We start from the raw sequence: 22,906 nt of genomic DNA, 5'->3' as shown, positions 1-22,906 counted from the left end.
GCAAACATCACTTCACAAACTCTTTACTTCCACAATTCTCTAAAATATTAGAAAAACTATTCAATAACAGGTTAGATGCATTTATAGAAAAACATAATTTACTCCCTGACTGTCAATATGGGTTTAGATCAAACAGATCTACATCAATGGCAATCATTGAAACAATAGAGGAAATCACAAATGCCATAGACAAGAAACAATATGCAATGGGAATATTTATTGATCTAAAAAAAGCATTTGACACAATTAACCATGATATATTAATCAATAAAATGGAAAAGTATGGAATCAGGGGAGTTGTACTAGACTGGCTTAAAAGTTACTTAAATAAGAGACAACAGTTTGTGAAGTTGGGGAATTGCTGTTCATCGTGTTTGGACATTGCTTGTGGTGTCCCCCAGGGGTCAGTGTTGGGGCCAAAATTGTTCATCCTGTATATCAATGATATCTGTAAAGTGTCTACATTATTGAAATTAGTGTTATTTGCTGATGACACTAATATTTTTTGTTCAGGGGATGATTTAAATCAATTACAGGAAGTCATTATGGAAGAAATGAGTAAACTAAAAGCTTGGTTTGACTATAATAAATTGTCATTAAACCTGACTAAGACTAAGTTAATGCTGTTTGGAAAGAGGACACGTGAAACAAGGGTACAGATACAAATAGATGGGGTGGATATTGAAAGGGTTTTTGAAATAAAATTCCTTGGAGTTACAATTGACTATCAAATTAACTGGAAACCACATATAAAACATGTACAGTCTAAGCTGTCAAGAAGCAACTCAGTAATAAATAAAGCAAAGCAGGTTCTAGATCACAAATCACTCCACATTCTCTACTGTTCATTAGTTTTACCATATTTAACCTACTGTGTGGAAGTCTGGGGGAATAATTATAAAAGCTCATTAAACTCAATAACTATACTTCAGAAAAGAGCTGTACGTATCATCAACAATGTGGGATATCTGGACCATACTCATTCACTATTCTTACAGTCAAAAATATTGAAATTTAATGATATTATTTTGTATCAAACTGCACAAATAATGTATAAAGCCAAAATAAATAAACTCCCAGGAAACATTCAAAAATTGTTCAGCACACGAGAGGGGGATTATAATTTAAGGGGAAATTTTAATTTCAAAATGCTTAGTTATAGAACGACCATCAAAAGTTTTTGTATTTCAATCTGTGGAGTGAAACTATGGAATGGTTTGAATGTGGAGTTAAAGCAATGTCCAAACATAAACCAGTTTAAAAAGAAGTTTAGGTACATGGTATTCCAGAGGTACAGACATGAAGAAGGGCTTTGATATTGGGTTTCTTGTGTTACAAAAGAGTTAGGGGCTGCCCATTGAGGCACTGGTACTGCTGTTTTTTTGTTTTGTTTTTTCATGATACTATTTCCATGAGCACTTGTGGTAACGGTGTGGCTATGTATGTGTGTAGTGTGCATATGTATGTATATATTTATCATTTATTTATATACAAGCTCATTAAGTTTGTAAATAGAGTGAACAAGGAAGTTCGAGCTCAGAGTAATTTATGATTTAAAGAAAAGGGGTGGGATTAAATAAGTGTATACTTCTTCTCACTCCTTTTCAAATATGTAAAAAAAATAAAATAAAAAAAAAAAAAAAAGCTTATGAGATGTGTTGCAAGTGTATTGTTCTTTTTTTTTAACTTTTTATAAATGTCTAATGATAATGTCAATGAGGGATTTTTAATCACTGCTATGCTGAAATTATAACTAATATTGATACTATTGTTGATAATATTCATTTTTGTTTCACTACTTTTGGTTTGTTCTGTGTCGTGTTTGTGTCTCCTCAATTGCTCTGTTTATTGCAGTTCTGAGTGTTGCTGGGTCAGGTATGGTTTTGGAATTGGATTGCATTTTTATGGTATTGCTGTGTATTGGTTTGTTGGATTGATAAAAAAAAATTAAATACAAATTAAATAAAATTAAAAAAAAAATGATTAAAAAAAAATTAGAATCGATTCTGAATCGCACAATGTGAGAATCGCGATTCGTATTCCAATCGTTTTTTTCCCACACCCCCTAATATATATATATATATATATATATATATATATATATATATATATATATATATATATATATATATATATATATATGTATGTATGTATGTATGTATGTATGTATGTATGTATATATATATATACACATTACACACACACACATACATATCTTTCCTTGGCTTTGGACTTTACTCAATAGCTGCATGGCATAAAATCATTATTGCTGCATTAACGATACACTTAACCCTGACATGTGACAAAAAACTAAGCATTCTTGGACATTAACATTCGGAATGGATTCATTATGTTTGTTATATAAACCGTGTTCAGTAATGTTCATTTTTTCTGATTTTGCACTGATCGTGTGACATGTAAACTGTGTCATAGATCATGTGACCTTTATCAAGCAGGACAGGATTAACTCCCAAGCCAAGGACGGAAAAAACAAGGGTATTGTTACTGCCCTGTCTGTGTGTGTGTGTGTGTGTGTGTGTGTGTGTGTGTGTGTGTGTGTGTGTGTGAGCGTGCATGCATGCGTGCGTGCGTGCGTGCGCGCGTGTGCGTGCGTGTGAGCAGTAAGGAGACCATCTGTGCACGATAACCCCGGTCCAAAACAAGTGATGGACTGCTTGCCTTGATGCAGACTAGCAGGAGTACAAGGTGCTTCATTGTGACGCCCATATTTAGATACTGTGAAACATCTAGCTAAATCAAATCTAAATCCTCTAATCCAGGTTTAAACATTTCACGCTGGAAAGGAAAAGAAACATAAATTGCGGAAAGAGTTTGAGGGGAGTATTTTGCAGAAACAAGTGCATAATGGTATGGAATGGAGAACCTCTGTCATTTTCTCTTTAACTCTCAGGGTATAGTGAGGGCTTTTTTGTCTTTTGAGGTAACTTTTTTGCTCTATTTCTGGCCATAACTTTGCTTGTGTTAATCTGAAGGGATTTTTTCATGTTTAATTCTAATATCATCATTTCAAATACTTTTTATTTTCAATAATACGCTAAGAATTATTTTTTTTAGCGCAGTAAAATAGCTAAAGGACGAAATGTCTTTAGGGAGTTGAATGTATAAAAACTAGGGCTGTGAAATGGTAAATGGGTTTTACTTGTATAGTGTTTTCTACCTTCAAGGTACTCAAAGCGCTTTAAAACTATTTCCACATTCACCCATTCACACACGGATGGCAGGAGCTGCCATGCAAGGCCCTAACCACGACTCATCAGGAGCAAGGGTGAAATGTCTTGCTCAAGGACACAACGGACGTGAGTAGGGTAGTAGAAGCTGGGGATCGAACCAGGAAGCCTCAGGTTGCTGCCCCTCTCCCAACCACGCCACGCCGTCCCCCAACGTCAAAATTAACGAGTTAACCATGTGATTAATCACATAAATATCCCATTAAACATGTACACACTTAGATTAATCATGCATTTTATTTTGACTGTACAAGCTATTTTACCGTTACCGCTATACGGTCAGTGATCAGATCAATGCATATGGCAAAAATGAATGAGGAGGCACATTTCACTCTAAAATACAGCCTTAAAGAACTTTAGATGAAATTGTTACCACGTTTTTACCAATTTTAACAATGTGTTACATGGCCTCTCCTTTCAATAACACTAAGTAAACATTTGGGAACTGAGGAGAACAATTTTTGAAGTTTTACAGGTGGAATTCTTTCCCATTGTTGCTTGATGTACAGCTTAAGTTCTTCAACAGTCCGGGGTCTCCGTTGTGGTATTTTAGGCTTCATATTGCGCCACACATTTTCAATGGGAGACAGGTGCGGACTACAGGTAAACCAGTCTAGTACCCACACTCTTTTGCTATGAAGCCACGCTGTTGTAACACGTGGCTTGGCATTGTCTTGCTGAAATAAGCTGGGGCGTCTTTGATAACGTTACTCAAACGGCAACATACTGTATGTTGCTCCAAAACCTGTACGTACCTTCAGCATTAATGGTGCCTTCAGAGATGTATAAGTTACCCATGTCATGGGCAATAATACACCCCCATACCATCACAGGTGCTGGCTTTTGAACTTTGCGCCTATAACAATCTGGATGGTTCTTTTCCTCGTGTTTCCAGAGGACACAACGTCCACAGTTTCCAAAAGCAAATTGAAATGTGGACTCATCGGACCACAGAACACTTTTCTACTTTGCATCAGTCCATCTTAGATGAGCTCGGGCCTAGCGAATCCGGCAGCGTTTTTAGGTGTTGTTGATAAATGGCTTTCACCTTGCATAGTAGAGTTTAACTAGCACGACAAACTGTAGTTACTAACAGTGGTTTTCTGAAGTGTTCCTGAGCCCATGTGGTGATATCCTTTCCATATTGATGTCGCTTTTTGACGCAGAACCGCTTGAGGAATCCAAGGTTCGTAATATCATTGCTTAAGTGCAGTGATTTCGCCAGATTCTCTGAACCTTTTGATGGTATTACAGACCGTAGATGATGAAATGCCTAAATTCCTTGCAATAGCTTGTTGAGAAATGTGAATCTTAAACTGTTCGACAATTTGTACACGTATTTGTTCACAAAGTGGTGACCCTCGCCCTATCCTTGTTTGTGAATGAATGAGCATTTCATGGAAGCTGCTCTGGTACCCAATCATGGCACCCACCTGTTCCCAATTAGCATGTTCACCTGTGGGATGTTCCAAATAAGTGTTTGATGAGCATTAATCAATGTTCTCAGTCTTTTTTGCCACTTGTGCTGGCTTTTTTGAAACATGTTGCAGGCATCAACTTCCAATTGAGCTAATATTTAACAAAAATAATGTCTTCCAGTTTGGACGTTAAGTATCTTGTCATTGCAGCCCATTCAATTGAATATAGGTTGAAAAAGATTGTATTCTGTTTTTATTTTCGATTTACAACATTTGACAACCAAATAATTAAACAAGGCGACTCTGTCAAGAATCTAGCTATTATCTTCGACCCAACTCTTTCCTTTAAGTCACACATTAAAAGCGTTACTAAAACGGCCTTCTTTCATCTCCGTAATATCGCTAAAATTCGCTCCATTTTGTCCACTAACGACGCGGAGATCATTATCCATGCGTTTGTTACGTCTCGTCTCGACTACTGTAACGTATTATTTTCGGGTCTCCCCAGGTCTAGCATTAAACGATTACAGTTGGTACAAAACGCGGCTGCTAGACTTTTGACAAGAACAAGAAAGTTTGATCACATTACGCCTGTACTGGCTCACCTGCACTGGCTTCCTGTGCACTTAAGATGTGACTTTAAGGTTTTACTACTTACGTATAAAATATTGCAAGGTTTAGCTCCATCCTATCTTGCCGATTGTATTGTACCACCTGTCCCGGCAAGAAATCTGCGTTCAAAGGACTCTGGCTTATTAGTGATTCCTAAAGCCCAAAAAGTCTGCGGGCTATAGAGCGTTTTCCGTTCGGGCTCCAGTACTCTGGAATGCCCTCCCGGTAACAGTTCGAGATGCTACCTCAGTAGAAGCATTTAATTCTCAACTTAAAACTCATTTGTATACTCTAGCCTTTAAATAGACCTCCTTTTTAGACCAGTTGATCTGCCGCTTCCTTTCTTTTTCTCCTCTGTCCCCCCCTCCCTTGTGGAGGGGGTCCGGTCCGATGGCCATGGATGAAGTACTGGCTGTTCAGAGTTGGGACCCAGGATGGACCGCTCGTCGGGACCCAGGATGGACCGCTGGCCTGGGTATCGGTTGGGGACATCTCTACGCTGCTGATCTGACTCCGCTTGGGACGGTTTCCTGCTGCTGTCTTGGATCCTCTTTGAACTGTCCTTTGAGACATTTGTGATGTAGGGCTACATAAATAAACATTGATTGATTGATACTGGTCACATTTGGTTATTTTCTGTTCTAACATACTTCTATATACACTTCTGTTGAAATGTAATAAACACTTATTCTTCTGTTGTTTGGACACTTCACAACAGTTTTGGGCGATACTACAAACTTAGGTACTGATCCCATACCAAGTAGTTACACGAGCAGTATTGGGCATACCAATGCTGATACTGATACTTCCAATCTTCAAGATAGTTAAGAGATACCATTTTTTATCATAATTATATTCTAACAAAAACACAGGATGATGGTGTAACAATATCAATTACTTTTTTTTTTAATTATTTGCTAAAATACCATATTTTCTTGAATTGCTGCAGGGCATATAGTATGCGCCTGCCTTGAATTACTACCGGGTCAAACTCGCTTCCCAAAATAATTAGCGCATGCTTAGTATTACCGTCTGGTCAAACTCGTGACGTCACGAGTGACACTTCCTCTGTCATCATTTTCAAAAAGGAGGAGGCTGATTTCAATACCGGTAATTTAAAATCGCATGAAGGGAAAAGATTAAGAGATATTCAGTAGGATTTAAAGTCCAAGCTTACATCACACTCAAATTTTTACTGCATGCCTTTGGTAAGTGCCGTTTTGAGAAGAGGTTTTAAAATAATTAGCGCATGCTTACTTTTACCGCATGCCTTTGGTAAGCGCAGGAGTGACAAGAGGTTTTAAATTAATTAGAGCCCCGGCGGCAATTCAAGGAAATACGGTGTGCTCTGATTTAAATCCTATGGTTTTTGCCCTTCAAGCTATCCTGTCTCCAAAGGCTTACAGTATTTCCAGCGCTTGTAATCAGTAACAAAAATGACAAAAGATTATTTGCTAGTAAAAAATATTGATCCAATCATTGTAGTATTGACCATATACTAATACTATACTTGGTATAATAACTGTCGAAATTTGTATCGATTCGCCCATCACTGTTTACATTCATTCAGGAGCTTTCGCTTAGCGGTTAGTATATCCTCCTACGGTGTGTAGTGTAGCATGTTTAGCTTGTCCTTGTCCTCCTTGGATGATATTTGTAAGAAACATAGTTTACTGCCGTCATGGAGGCGAGGGATACTGAATACTGTAAAAATTGGCTTTGCACTGTTGAGGGACGTTAGCCGCTAGCAAAGACTCTACGTTGCATTTGAAGATGAGTTTGTTTGCTTGTCGCTGTTAAATTTGTGGGACATAGCTAGAATGTGTCATGAACATGTATTATCACAATATACTGATAGTATTAAAAGCTCCATTGTTAGCTACATTTAATGCATGTTCATGTTGTGTATTCTTTATATTGTGCAATTAAATTCAAAGGGTTAATGCAACTGGGATAGTCTCCAGTCCACCCGCGACCCTGACAGGGACAAGCGGTAGGAAATGGATGGATGGATGGATAAAAAACATGACATGTTTGCTATTTTTATTTAACACTAAAGGTTTATTAAGAGATTTTAGCAAAACATTTTTACACACTTTTATCTCCCTGAGCACTTTTTTCGTCCTTTAGCTACACTATCGCTATTGAATTCAATAAATATTTGGTCATACTTTCTTTACGCCATGCCATAGTGGTTGAAAAAAAGAGATCCATCCATCCATCCATCATCTTCCGCTTATCCGAGGTCGGGTCGCGGGGGCAGCAGCCTAAGCAGGGAAGCCCAGACTTCCCTATCTCCAGCCACTTCGTCTAGCTCTTCCCGGGGGATCCCGAGGCGTTCCCAGGCCAGCCGGGAGACATAGTCTTTCCAACGTGTCCTGGGTCTTCCCCGTGGCCTCCTACCAGCTGGACGTGCCCTAAACACATCCCTAGGGAGGCGTTCGGGTGGCATCCTGACCAGATGCCCGAACCACCTCATCTGGCTCCTCTCGATGTGGAGGAGCAGCGGCTTTACGTTGAGCTCCTCCCGGATGGCAGAGCTTCTCACCCTATCTCTAAGGGAGAGCCCCGCCACCCGGCGGAGGAAACTCATTTCGGCCGCTTGTACCCGTGATCTTATCCTTTCGGTCATGACCCAAAGCTCATGACCATAGGTGAGGATGGGAACGTAGATCGACCGGTAAATTGAGAGCTTTGCCTTCCGGCTCAGCTCCTTCTTCACCACAACGGATCGATACAACGTCCGCATTACTGAAGACACCGCACCGATCCGCCTGTCGATCTCACGATCCACTCTTCCCCCACTCGTGAACAAGACTCCTAGGTACTTGAACTCCTCCACTTGGGGCAGGGTCTCCTCCCCAACCCGGAGATGGCACTCCACCCTTTTCCGGGCGAGAACCATGGACTCGGACTTGGAGGTGCTGATTCTCATTCCGGTCGCTTCACACTCGGCTGCGAACCGATCCAGTGAGAGCTGAAGATCCCGGCCGGATGAAGCCATCAGGACTACATCATCTGCAAAAAGCAGAGACCTAATCCCGTGGCCACCAAACCGGAACCCCTCAACGCCTTGACTGCGCCTAGAAATTCTGTCCATAAAAGTTATGAACAGAATCGGTGACAAAGGACAGCCTTGGCGGAGTCCAACCTTCACTGGAAACGTGTCCGACTTACTGCCGGCAATGCGGACCAAGCTCTGACACTGGTCATACAGGGAGCGGACTGCCACAATAAGACATTCCGATACCCCATACTCTCCGAGCACTCCCCACAGGACTTCCCGAGGGACACGGTCGAATGCCTTCTCCAAGTCCACAAAGCACATGTAGACTGGTTGGGCAAACTCCCATGCACCCTCAAGAACCCTGCCGAGAGTATAGAGCTGGTCCACAGTTCCACGACCAGGACGAAAACCACACTGTTCCTCCTGAATCCGAGGTTCGACTATCCGGCGAAGCCTCCTCTCCAGTACACCTGAATAAACCTTACCGGGAAGGCTGAGGAGTGTGATCCCACGATAGTTGGAACACACCCTCCGGTCCCCCTTCTTAAAGAGAGGGACCACCACCCCGGTCTGCCAATCCAGAGGTACCGCCCCCGATGTCCACGCGATGCTGCAGAGTCTTGTCAACCAAGACAGCCCCACAGCATCCAGAGCCTTAAGGAACTCCGGGCGGATCTCATCCACCCCCGGGGCCTTGCCGCCGAGGAGCTTTTTAACTACCTCAGCGACCTCAGCCCCAGAAATAGGAGAGTCCACTACAGATTCCCCAGGCACCGCTTCCTCAAAGAAAGACGTGTTGGTGGGATTGAGGAGGTCTTCGAAGTATTCCCTCCACCGATCCACAACATCCGCAGTCGAAGTCAGCAGAACACCATCCGCACCATACACGGTGTTGATAGTGCACTGCTTCCCCTTCCTGAGGCGCCGTATGGTGGTCCGGAATCACTTCGAAGCCGTCCGGAAGTCGTTTTCCATGGCTTCCCCGAACTCCTCCCATGTCCGAGTTTTTGCCTCCGCGACCGCTAAAGCTGCACACCGCTTGGCCCGTCGGTACCCGTCCACTGCCTCCGGAGTCCTATGAGCCAAAAGAAGCCGATAGGACTCCTTCTTCAGCTTGACGGCATCCCTCACTGCTGGTGTCCACCAACGGGTTCTGGGATTACCGCCACGACAGGCACCAACAACCTTGCGGCCACAGCTCCAATCAGCCGCCTCGACAATAGAGGTTCGGAACATGGTCCACTCGGACTCAATGTCCCGCACCTCCCTCGTGACATGTTCAAAGTTCTCCCGGAGGTGTGAATTGAAACTCTCTCTGACAGGAGACTCTGCCAGACGTTCCCAGCAGACCCTCACAATGCGCTTGGGCCTGCCAGGTCTGTCCGGCATCCTCCCCCACCATCGCAGCCAACTCACCACCAGGTGGTGATCAGTAGAAAGCTCCGCCCCTCTCTTCACCCGAGTGTCCAAAACATAAGGCCGCAAATCCGATGACACAACTACAAAGTCGATCATGGAACTGCGGCCTAGGGTGTCCTGGTGCCAAGTGCACATATGGACACCCTTATGTTTGAACATGGTGTTTGTTATCGACAAACTGTGACGAGCACAAAAGTCCAATAACAAAACACCACTCGGGTTTAGATCCGGGCGACCATTCTTCCCAATCACGCCTCTCCAGGTTTCACTGTCGTTGCCAACATGAGCGTTGAAGTCTCCCAGTAGGACAAGGGAATCACCCGGAGGAGCACTTTCCAGTACTCCCTCGAGTGTACCCAAAAAGGGTGGGTATTCTGAACTGCTGTTTGGTGCGTAAGCACAAACAACAGTCAGGACCCGTCCCCCCACCCGAAGGCGAAGGGAAGCTACCCTCTCGTCCACTGGGTTGAACTCCAACGTGCAGGCTTTGAGCCGGGGGGCAACGAGAATTGCCACCCCAGCCCGTCGCCTCTCACTGCCGGCAACGCCAGAGTGGAAGAGGGTCCAGTCCCTCTCGAGAGAACTGGTTCCAGAGCCCTTGCTGTGCGTCGAGGTGAGTCTGACTATATCCAGCCCGAACTTCTCTACCTCACGCACTAGCTCAGGCTCCTTCCCCCCCAGTGAGGTGACGTTCCACGTCCCAAGAGCTAGCTTCTGTAGCCGAGGATCGGACCGCCAAGTGCCCTGCCTTCGGCTGCCGCCCAGCTCACAATGCACCCGACCTCTATGGCCCCTCCTATGAGTGGTGAGCCCATTGGAGGGATGACCCACGTTGCCTCTTCGGGCTGTGCCCGGCCGGGCCCCATGGGAACAGGCCCGACCACCAGGCGCTCGCCATCGTGCCCCAACTCCGGGCCTGGCTCCAGAGCGGGGCCCCGGTGACCCACGTCCGGGCGAGGGAAATCTGGGTTCATTTCGTTGTAATTCCATAGAAGTCTTTGAGCTGCTCTTTGTCTGATCACTCACCTAGGACCTGTTTGTCTTGGGAGACCCTACCAGGGGGCATGAAAACCCCCAGACAACATAGCTCCTAGGATCATTGGGACACGCAAACTCCTCTACCACGGTAAGGTAGCAGCTCAGAGAGGAGGAAAAAAGAGATAAAGAAGTAAAATACAGCACCATGTCATCAGTTTCTGATTTATTAAATTGTATAACAGTGCAAAATATTGCTCATTTATAGTGGTCTTTCTTGAACTATTTGGAAAAATATAACTAAAATAACTTAAAATAACTAAAAACTTGTTGAAAAATAAACAATTGATTTAAATATAAATAAAGATTTCTACACATAGAAGTAGTCATCAACTTAAAGCGCCCTCTTTGGGGATTGTAATAGAGGTCCATCTGGATTCATGAACTTAATTCTAAACATTTCTTCACAAAAAAACTAATCTTTAACATTTACGAAATATGTCCACAAAAAATCTAGCTGTCAACACTGAATATTGCATTGTTGTTTTTTTTCTTCTCAGTTTATGAACTTACATTCATATTTTGTTGATGTATTATTCAGTAAATATATTTCTAAAGGATTTTTAAATTGTTGCTATTTTTAGAGTATTTAAAAAAAATCTCACGTACCCCTTGGCATACCTTCAATTACCCCCAAGGGTACGCATACCCCCCTTTCAGAACCACTGCCATAGTGTATCTTATTAGGCGTACTGTATGCCGTAGTTGCAGCCTAATGTAGATATTTATTCGATTTAAACATGAAACTGTATCGCTCTGTATTGTTCACCTCGATAACATGCATCACTTTGTATGCTCTCACAACATGACAGCAAGGTAGAGTGAGCACAGGCGGCAGCCAAAAAGCATTTCCTTTGCAGCCAGAACAGACGGCGTCGATTTGGGCGACAAACAGGATTCATTTTGCCTCGTGGAGGAGATTATTCAAATGTTCAGTATGACTGCCAAAAAAAGCCCCGCTTGAAAATAATCATACTCTTGTGACAAGCACTGTATCCCTGGCGGTGGTGCAACGAGTGTAACCTCTGATAATTATGCTGAGAGCACACAAAAGTAATGACAGACCAAGTTTCCTCTTGAAGCAAGGATGCAAGTAGCGGTCAAATAGAAAATATAAGCCACTGTCCTCGGAGGTAATGCTTTGTGAAATATGCGGTTTTACCTTGGCGAACAGTGAACGACCATCACTACCACAGGGCAGCAGCACCTCAGGAGACGTGACTCTCCTGTGAGGCGTGTTTGGGATGCATGTGGCTTTTTTATCCCAAAATATGCCCATTTTTGCCTCATTGGAGCAAAATTCTAAATATTTAAGGCACAAAACAATCTCTCTTGCTCTGATACAAATGCATTCCTCTACCATGTGACTGTACTTTTGCCCTAGGCAAACAAGAGCAGGCTGCTTAATTGGCATGGACAGGCACGCACGCACGCACGCACGCACGCACGCACGCACGCACGCACGCACGCACGCACGCACGCACGCACGCACGCACACACACACACACACACACACACACACACACACACACACACACACACACACACACACACACACACACACACACACACACACACACACACACACACACACACACACAACATTAGGCATACCTGCACAATCTACAACAAGAGTCTGTTTCACATAAAATCTGCTGAGCTCAGTTATTTTAATAACACTGTCATAGAATAGTATAATATTAGCTTAAAAATGCAATTATGTTTGTGGTTTGCTACGATACATGACATAATATTGATTAGTACCTAGGAAAAGGTACCTTTCACATTTGAGAAAATTTGGTACCAATTCCCGGTACCCGTGAATCAAGTAAACAGTACAGATTTTCGGTACTTTTGCGTGTGCTATAAAATGTTAATTGTTTCATCATAAGATCTATTTTTCATGTAACATTTAAAAATAAGCTGATTATGATGACTGTGCTGTCCAGTTGTTATATCTTGATTTCTTACAATTTTGAGTCTCATTTCCAAGTGCTATATAGTGGACTTTGCATGTAATTGCAATTCCAAGACGTGAGATGGCAGTTGTGTACAGTACAGTGTTTTGCCTAGTTAGGAAGTAGTCTTTGCATTAAAGGTGCCATATGTAATAATTTCATGTTAAGTCATCATTAAATTGCCCTGATATGTCAAAAGGCATTAATAAATTATGTTCTTTTCGAACACCTCTATAACGGATAACGGTAGTTCAGCCGGGATATGCTCATTTCAAAATTTAAAACTTGTTAATTTCCTCCTTGACAGGTAAGTAAGGCATTTATGTTCTCTTTATACTTGTAATAAATGAACATGGACATTTTGTATGTAAACTATATTTTCCAATACAGTCTATGATCTTGTCTAACAAAGGTAGTATGTTCGAGCAACAAACGCTTAGTGTGCTGCTCAACTCCTAGTGTAATGCATAGTTAGCATGCTAGTTCGGTAAATGACACATCGACATATGGGCTAAAGAGGGAAATACATGCCCATTAGCCTGTATGTTGATGTGTCATCCAACTGACAGGGCAAACTATATTTTCGACAAATATAACCAATGTGGATATGAGTAGTGTCAGTACCTATTTCGTTGTCAGTCTGCTGATACGCTGAGGAAATGCGTTCCAACATTAGCACGGCTAATTGCGGTTTCTGGTACTGTATGTGCATCAGGCCAAATATCATAGAATAGAATAAAATAGATAAAAATTTACTTTATTGTCATTATATTTGCATATAACGAGATAAAAGACTCCAACTTAAGGTGCGGCAGGGGGAATAAATATGGTGTAAAATAAACACAAGAGGTAATAAAGGAAAAAACTAACAATTGAAATAAACAGACTACTATCCAATAAAAATAATAAGCAATCCTGTACAATATACAAAACAATATAGAGATACAAAATACTGTACAATATACAGAACAAGACGAGAGTACCAAAGTAATAAATAATCAGTGTCAGACGTATTGCACTCAAAGGGTAGTATTGCACAGTAGGGTATTAGGGTAGGATATTGTATAGGGGTGAATTATTATTATTATAGTTAGAGTTCAACATGGTGACAGCTCTTGGAAAGAAACTGTCTCTGAGCCTGTTTGTTCTGGCTCTGATGCAACTGTAGCGCCTGGCCGATGGTAGCAAGTCGAACAGGTGGAAGCCAGGGTGTGTGCTGTCTTTGGTGATGTTTGTTGCTTTCTTGAGGCAACGGGAGTTATGTAAATCCTTCAGGGAGAGCAGGGGGAAGCCGATGATTATTTGTGCAGACTTTATGACCCTCTGAATCGCCTGTTTGTCTGCTTCAGTGCAGCTGGCGTACCACACTGTTATGCAGTACGTCAGCGATAGAAGGTCACCATCAGCTGTCTCTCCAGTCTGTTCTTCCTCAGCACCCGCAGTAAGTGGAATCTCCGCTGGGCTTTCCGGATGACCGCAGTTGTATTTTGGGTCCAGGACAGGTCAGCAGATATGAGGGTGCCGAGGAACTTGAATGAGCTGACTCTCTCCACCTCCTCGCCGTTGATGTAGAGGGGGGCGGGGTCTGCAGTGTTTTTCATGAAGTCGAAGATGAGTTCCTTGGTTTTTGTGGTGTTCAGTGCCGGATTATTCACTGAACACCACGCTGATAGTTTCAGGACCTCGTCTCTGTACGCAGACTCATCCCCCCCTGTAATGGGACCCACCACCGTTGTGTCATCGGTGAACTTGATTATGGTGTTCTCCGAGTGGGCTGGACTTCAGTCATGGGTGTAGAGGGAATACAGCAAAGGGCTCAGCACACAGCCCTGTGGAGAGCCGATGCTGAGTGTGCGGGGGGAGGAGAGATAGGTGGCCGAGTTTTACTGTCTGAGGTCGGTTGGTCAGGAAGTCCTTAATCCAAAGACAGGTGGGTGAGGGGAGGTTTAAGTCCAGCAGTTTGGTGACCAGGAGGTCTGGAATGATGGTATTGAAGGCGGCTTTATAGTCAATGAAAAGCATCCTGACATAGCTCCCCCGGTGTTCCAGGTGGCTCAGTGTAGAGTGGAGAGCCATGGTTATGGCGTCATACGTGGATCTGTTTGCCCGGTAGGCAAACTTCTGTGGGTCTAGGGTGGGGGGGAGGCAGGCTCGGATGTGGATTACATATAATGATGTTCTACTTTGTGCATTGACATGGTAGTAGACTATATGGTTTATGCGTAACGTGGTTTTTGCGTAACGTGGGTCGGCTCATAGAATTGCACTGTGCACTGAAAAATTGGTAATGTGTGTATATAGGGACGGCGTGGCGCAGTGGGATAGTGGCTGTGCGCAACCCAAGGGTCACTGGTTCAAATCCCACCTAGAACCAACCTCGTCACGTCCGTTGTGTCCTGAGCAAGACACTTCACCCTTGCTCCTGATGGGTGCTGGTTGGCGCCTTGCATGGCAGCTCCCTCCATCAGTGTGTGAATGTGTGTGTGAATGGGTAAATGTGGAAGTAGTGTCAAAGCGCTTTGAGTACCTTGAAGGTAGAAAAGCGCAATACAAGTACAACCCATTTATCATTTATTTATTTATATGGAAGAGAATGCAGTGCGTCAGGTTGGATGCAACATGGAGTTATGCTGAACAAAATGTGGCGGTGATTTTACTATTGGCCTTGGCTTGCCATAAAAGTAGGCCTATGCGATATATAATATATTATTATATATAATTATTTTGATGGTGGTCTGTGCGGTCAAACTGGACATTTTAGCAGGGAAATGCCAACAATCTGTCCCGATTCCCGACGAAAATATTACTGTGTAACATTACAAATACATTCGGCTAATCGACATCAGTAAAATGTGGCATTATTACTTAGTAAACCCTCTTGCAAGAGGCATAAACAAGAGAAACCTACAGCGTAGGACTCGTCAATTGCCATTGGGAGTTCCGTGGAGTAGGATTGGGATTCGGCTGCGTAGCTGGCAACCTCAGTCATGGAGAGTGGGAGAGGACTACTGTGATTGCAGTAACATTTCTGGTCACATTATTACATATGGCACCTGTAAGTTAAATGTACCAGTCTTGTCTTTTGTTGTGCCCTACAAAGTGTGTGTACAGTAATTATTGCACCTATTACAAACTTGCGGCTTAATTGTAACATGCATCTTTAAAATCAGAGAGCATCTTAGCTGTTGTTTTCATTACCAAATTAGGTAAACAAAGTGTTGAAATTGCCATGTAAAATTATGTAAAATATGTATGTAGCAAATCCAATGTAAATTAGCATCAAGCTAGAGCATTTTGGAAAAGTTAAGAGCCTTACTGTACATTCGAGCATTATTATACAGCATACCTGCTTTGTTGGCATTGAAAATTACAACATTATCTGCAGCTTGGCTGAGTGCCACTTGAATACTTGTTTCCTCGCCAAGTGTTTGTGCTGAAGTTTAATCTGCAACCAGACCTGTGGGGCGGCATTAGCTCGGTTGGTAGAGCGGCTGTGCCAGCAACTTGAGGGTTGCAGGTTCGATGCCCGCTTCCGCCATCCTAGTCATTGCCGTTGGGTCCTTGGGCAAGACACTTTACCCACCTGCTCCCAGTGCCACCCACACTGGTTTAAATGTAACTTAGATATTGGGTTTCACTATGTAAAAGCGCTTTGAGTCACTAGAGAAAAGCACTATATAAATATAATTCACTTCACTTCACAGACCTGATGTCACAAGCGACCAAGGTATCGAAATATGGCCTTGTTGGATTTTACGTAAATCGTTACCCGGTGGTACCAACGGAATTTGGTCGGCGCCTAAAAAAAAGGACCGAATTCGGTACCCAACCCTACATCTGTATTACATATTTTGGGTGCATTGCTTAGTTGAAATATCAAAGATGCAGAAGAAATAATGTAAATGCAATTAATCCGTTCCAGGCAAACTAAATTATTAACACAAATAAATGACAATAACATCACTTCTACCTTTAATAATGACTCTCTGAAAAGAGAGCCACACCGACTGTCAGACTTAGTACTTTGTTTTTTACTCAAATTTAATCGTGTTCCTTATCAAAGTACTGGCAACTTTCATTGGCCCCATAGTGGGTTACTGTGCAGTCATACTCAATTAACCAAAAAATCTGTGTCACCAATAGAATGATACACAAATGCCATGGTATACAAAAATCAGGGCAAGTTTTGGGGAACATTTTTGTTGAAAACTAAATCCTGCAAAAAGTAGGGTGTGCGTATCAAGGCTGCAATAAATGTTTATTTTAAAAGCTGACTAGTTAATTATTGGTTTTTTTTTTCGATTAGTCGAATTGTTAAATGATTATTGCTTATTGCCTGCTTAATGTTACGACTGGTTGGCATAGTGATGCCAAATTGGTCCCTTCGTAGATGCGTCGGCATGAACACAGCAACAGTAATTATTTATTACACTTAACAAAAGCGGACTATGAACAAAAACACTGGAGCTAACAGACAAAAATAAACCAAGGGCGCTAGCATGAAAGCTAGGAATAGAAAATACAAAAACTATACTTGGCACGAAGCAAACAAAAGAGTAAACAAAAACATTCAGCATGAAAGCTGGAATATCGAGTGGCTTAGCGTAAGAGCTAGCGAGAAAATACATACGGGTAGTAGACAGTCGTGAATGTTGCTCGAAGGCAAATTAGAGTCCCAGAAAGAATAACGAAAAGGGACGGGCTTAAATAGGGGAGTAATCAAAAAGTGACAGGTGTGCAGAAACCGTGATTAGCAGGTGGGATCAATGAGGAACCATGGTGACTGACTAAACAGGAAGTAAGAGTGTAAAACAGTGATACAACAACTGGAAGTATAAACCATATGTGGTGATCCAAGTAGCGGATCGCAACACTTAATGCATTTTGAGATTGAAATTGAGTCCAGAACTTGATTTTAACAAATTTCTTAACCCTATTGTAATAAATTCAGGTGAAAGAAAAGGAACATATACTGGGAAACAGATCATTTAACTTTTTTTTTTTTTTAACAAACTAAAAAATAAATCAACAGACAAAGTGCAAGATGTAGACATGACATTCAGTGCAAAAAGTATTTTTTTTTATCCAATTCTGTTAGAATTACTCAGCTGCAAATATTTACATAAAAGTGTAAACATGAACATTCCTGGCAGTCTATCATTAAAATTGTATTAAACGACTTGTATAAAATAACAAATATTGGACGGTAAATTTCTATAATTTATGTTTTTTTGTACATAGAGCACCCTGCTCTCAGTTACAGTTGTGTGATATACATTTGGCCTATAATAAAGCTTTCAATATTGTTATATCGTGATAATGTTGATGACACAGTCTAATAGTGTGCCACAAATTTGACAGCGTCAAGCGAACAAACGGGTCTTCGCTAGCGAGCGAGCAGCTAACGGTTAACAATGTTATGGTTTATACACGTACCATTATCCCTGAAGGACGAGGGTTAGCTAAACCTGTGTCACTACACACCGAAGGAGGACACAATAAGCTATGCTAACTGCTAAGGTGGAGCTCTTGAATGTACACACAAGGTGGGTGGAACAACACAATAACGACAGTAATGATACCAAGTATAATAGTTGTATATGCTTGATACTACAAAGATGAGACCAATATTGTTATTTGTTTATAAAAAATCTTTGGTCAAATCAGAGCTAATGGTAGAAAATCATTTTAATATCTAATTGATATTGTTACATCGCCATCCTGTGTTTTTGTCTGATTATGATTGTGATTTATAATCTAATCATTCAATGAGCATTAGTATTATCTATACTGCCCCGGTAACTACTTGTTATTGAATCAATACCCGAATGTTGTAGTATCCCCCAAAACTAATGTAAAGTATCAGACAACAGAAGAATACTTGTGTATTACATTTGAACAGAAATGTAGATAGAAGTATGTTATAACAAAAATTAATCAGATATTAACAGTAAAGGGCAGCACGGTGCCTCATAATACGGAGGTCCTGGGTTCGATCCTGGGCTCGGGATCTTTGTGTGTGGAGTTTGCATGTTCTGCCTGTGACTTTGTGGGTTCCTTCGGGTACTCCGGCTTCCTCCCACCTCCAAAGACATGCACCTGGGGATAGGTTGATTGGCAACACTAAATAGGCCCTAGTGTGTGAATGTGAGTGTAAATGTTGTCTGTCTATCTGTGTTGGCCCTGCGATGAGGTGGCGATTTGTCCAGGGTGTACGCTGCCTTCCGCCCGATTGTAGCTGAGATAAGCCTCAGCACCCCCCGCGACCCCGAACGGGACAAGCGGTAAAAAATTGATAGATGGATGGATATTAAAGTTGTCCAGGTTGTAGCCCGCCTTCCGCCCGAATGCAGCTGAGATAGGCTCTAGCACCCACCGCGACCCCGAAAAAGGGACAAGCGGCATAATGGGATCAACAGTAAATCAACAAGCAGATTAATAATAATTTTAAGAAAAATATACAACCAGAAATGACGCAATATGTTACCTCAAATTAGGAGCCTTTGTAACACGTTTTGTAATAATTGTATTAATGCTTATTTATACCAAAATTGTATTGTGATATATATCGTTATTGCAAGAGGCTGCAATATATATCACAATATATATTTTAGAGTTATATGTCACCCATTTATACTCATAGTATGGATTACGTGACGTCATACGCAAATACGGTATTAGCTTTCACTGCTATGCTGATGACACCCAACTCTACATGCCCCTAAAGCTGACCAACACGCCGGACTGTAGTCAGTTGGAAGCGTGTCTTAATGAAATTAAACAATGGATGTCCGCTAACTTTTTGCAACTTAACGCCCAAAAAACGGAAATGCTGATTATCGGTCCTCATAGACACCGACCTCTATTTAATAATACAACTTTAACATTTGACAACCAAATAATAAAACAAGGTGACTCGGTAAAAAATCTGGGTATTATCTTCGACCCAACTCTCTCCTTTGAGTCACACATTAAAAGCGTTACTAAAACGGCCTTCTTTCATCTCTGTAATATCGCTAAAATTCGCTCCATTTTGTCCACAAGAGACGCCGAGATCATTATCCATGCGTTTGTTACGTCTCGTCTCGATTACTGTAACGTATTATTTTCGGGTCTCCCCATGTCTAGCATTAAAAGATTACAGTTGGTACAAAATGCGGCTGCTAGACTTTTGACAAGAACAAGAAAGTTTGATCATATTTCGCCTGTACTGGCTCACCTGCACTGGCTTCCTGTGCACTTAAGATGTAACTTTAAGGTTTTACTAATTACGTATAAAATACTACACGGTCTAGCTCCAGCCTATCTTGCCGATTGTATTGTAACATATGTCCGGGCAAAATATCTGCGTTCAAATGACTCCGGCTTATTAGTGATTCCTAGAGCCCAAAAAAAGTCTGCGGGCTGTAGAGCGTTTTCCGTTCGGGCTCCAGTACTCTGGAATGCCCTCCCGGTAACAGTTTGAGATGCTACCTCAGTAGAAGCATTTAAGTCTCACCTTAAAACTCATCTGTATACTCTAGCCTTTAAATAGACCTCCTTTTTAGACCAGTTGATCTGCCGCTTCTTTTCTTTCTCCTATGTCCCCCCCTCCCTTGTGGGGTCCGGTCCGATGACCATGGATGAAGTACTGGCTGTCCAGAGTCGAGACCCAGGATGGACCGCTCGTCGGGACCCAGGATGGACCGCTCGCCTGTATCGGTTGGGGACATCTCTACGCTGCTGATACGCCTCCGCTTGAGATGATCTCCTGTGGACGGGACTCTCACTGCTGTCTTGGATCCGCTTGAACTGAACTCTCGCGGCTATGTTGGAGCCACTATGGATTGAACTTTCACAGTATCATGTTAGACCCGCTCGACATCCATTGCTTTCGGTCCCCTAGAGGGGGGGGGGGGTGTTGCCCACATCTGAGGTCCTCTCTAAGGTTTCTCATAGTCAGCATTGTCACTGGCGTCCCACTGGATGTGAATTCTCCCTGCCCACTGGGTGTGAGTTTTCCTTGCCCTTTTGTGGATTCTTCCGAGGATGTTGTAGTCGTAATTTGTGCAGTCCTTTGAGACATTTGTGATTTGGGGCTATATAAATAAACATTGATTGATTGATACTTTTGTTGTGAATAGCAATAAAGTGAATTCAAGAGTGTTTGCGTAAAATGATGACATTATAGTGACATATTTGTGTTTTTACAAGGCCAGTGAACTTCCAAGCTTGGCGCTACATGATGGAAAGTAGACCACACTTGTCAAACGCGGTCCTTACTTGCAAACCCGCCGCAAGGAGGGAAAAGTCAACAGCGAAACTGTGGATGTGATTTCCACGCAAAAGTCCAGATGAAATATAGTTCATGCACGTTAAGACGAAAGAGCGGACTGCAACACACACTTGCACTCAACCCCATTGTCAATATTAAAATGTGACTTACCAGATGACGCGGATGACGACCCAGAGAGGCTGGAGTTACTGGAGGCTGCCATCCCGTCCCTGCCAGTGCCTCACTGCCGTGTGGCCGAGGTTCGATCACCGCGGCAGTGGCGGCCAGGCGGCGGCGTCTCCATGTCCCTCACGTCCCCTGAGCGCGTTGCCGATAACAGGTCAGCAACACGAAAGTAGGATCCCAAAAAGGAAGGTGCAGCAGATTAAAAAAAAAGAGACAGTTATCAGAGTTGCTTGGATGAAGACAGCACTCCATGTGCCTCCTGGAGGCTCGCAGTAAACATACTCGCCGCAGAGACTCGCCTTCTTAAAGTGAAAGTTGGCCTTTCCTTAGCGCAAATGAAACTAAAAGCAACATACGTTAATTCGATGGATGGGTTATACTACAACCGCTGATATTATTATATTTGTCCATAATCTTCTAAAATCAATTTAAAGCACATTTATGCCAGTATAGAATATTGAATTCAAACGTCATGTCGGAGGTCATAAGTGATAATAGCGCCATCTCGTGGGTCTGCTACTTCATGTCACTGACGTCACTTCTTCACGAAGCTTAAAGAGCATATTGTTTCAGTAAAAACATTACTACATCCATCCATTTTCTACCGTTTGTCCCTATTGGGGTCATACATATCTAAACATATACATTTTAAATTCTATTTCAAATACTTTATTGAATCAACAACCCCCTGGCGCTGTATTGTTTTGTACTTCTTTTGATTGTCCCTTTTATATCTTTGTAAATGTTGAACTTTATAAATAAAAATGTATTTAAAAAAAAAAAAAAAATATATATATATATATATATATATATATATATATATATACATATATATATATATATATATATATATTATATATATATATATATATATATTGTTAAAGTAATACCATGCTTTATGATTTTAGCAATTTTTGTTTTGGATTGTGTAGGTGTACCCAGGGGCGTAATACAGTACCCCATTGTTTTATATTTACAAGGTGAAATTAATATGAATTAATATAAACCAAGATTATAACAAAGGCTTGACATATATCACTTAGCATGTAACTCACATTAGTTTCGCATTAGAAGTTAAATTGTGAACTTATGCACGATATTCTATTTTTTTTAATTTGACCTGTATACATTTATATTCATAGATATACATCCATATATATATATATACTGTATATATATATATATATGTATATATAGATATCCATCCATCCATCCATTTTCTACCGCTTATTCCCTTTCGGGGTCGCGGGGGGCGCTGGCGCCTATCTCAGCTACAATCGGGCGGAAGGCGGGGTACACCCTGGACAAGTCGCCACCTCATCGCAGGGCCAACACAGATAGACAGACAACATTCACACTCACATTCACACACTAGAGCCAATTTAGTGTTGCCAATCAACCTATCCCCAGGTGCATGTCTTTGGAAGTGGGAGGAAGCCGGAGTACCCGGAGGGAACCCACGCATTCACGGGGAGAACATGCAAACTCCACACAGAAAGATCCCGAGCCTGGATTTGAACCCAGGACTACAGGACCTTCGTATTGTGAGGCAGACGCACTAACCCCTCTTCCACCGTGATATATATATAGATATATATACACTGTGTGTGTGTATATATATATATTCAATAAAGTATTTGAAATAGAATATATATATACATATATATACATATATATATATATATATATATATATATATATAGGTGCATGTTGGGACGCAACTCAGTATATATATATACATACGCACAGTACAGGCCAAAAGTTTGGAC

The 22,906-nt window shown here is 42.0% G+C and overlaps 1 protein-coding gene across 2 annotated transcripts in view; it reads right to left on the bottom strand.

Annotated features, from left to right (window-relative positions):
- chn2 (chimerin 2) overlaps positions 1–22,906 on the bottom strand; it is a 92,212-nt gene that overhangs the window by 64,655 nt on the left and 4,651 nt on the right. The window contains exon 2 of one of the 2 annotated variants that reach the window (XM_061915854.1): positions 21,123–21,269. In XM_061915854.1, the coding sequence (XP_061771838.1) occupies positions 21,123–21,174 (52 nt within the window). In that variant the 5' untranslated portion in view covers positions 21,175–21,269. Of the gene's footprint in view, positions 1–21,122; positions 21,439–22,906 lie in introns of those variants that run through there. The other variant, XM_061915853.1, reaches the window with a different exon arrangement.

Source organism: Nerophis ophidion, linkage group LG11 (genome assembly GCF_033978795.1).
Source record: "Nerophis ophidion isolate RoL-2023_Sa linkage group LG11, RoL_Noph_v1.0, whole genome shotgun sequence".
NCBI classification, from domain to species: Eukaryota; Metazoa; Chordata; class Actinopteri; order Syngnathiformes; family Syngnathidae; genus Nerophis; species Nerophis ophidion.
Note: the sequence above shows the minus strand (reverse complement) of the source record. Positions and strands in the feature narration are given on the sequence as shown.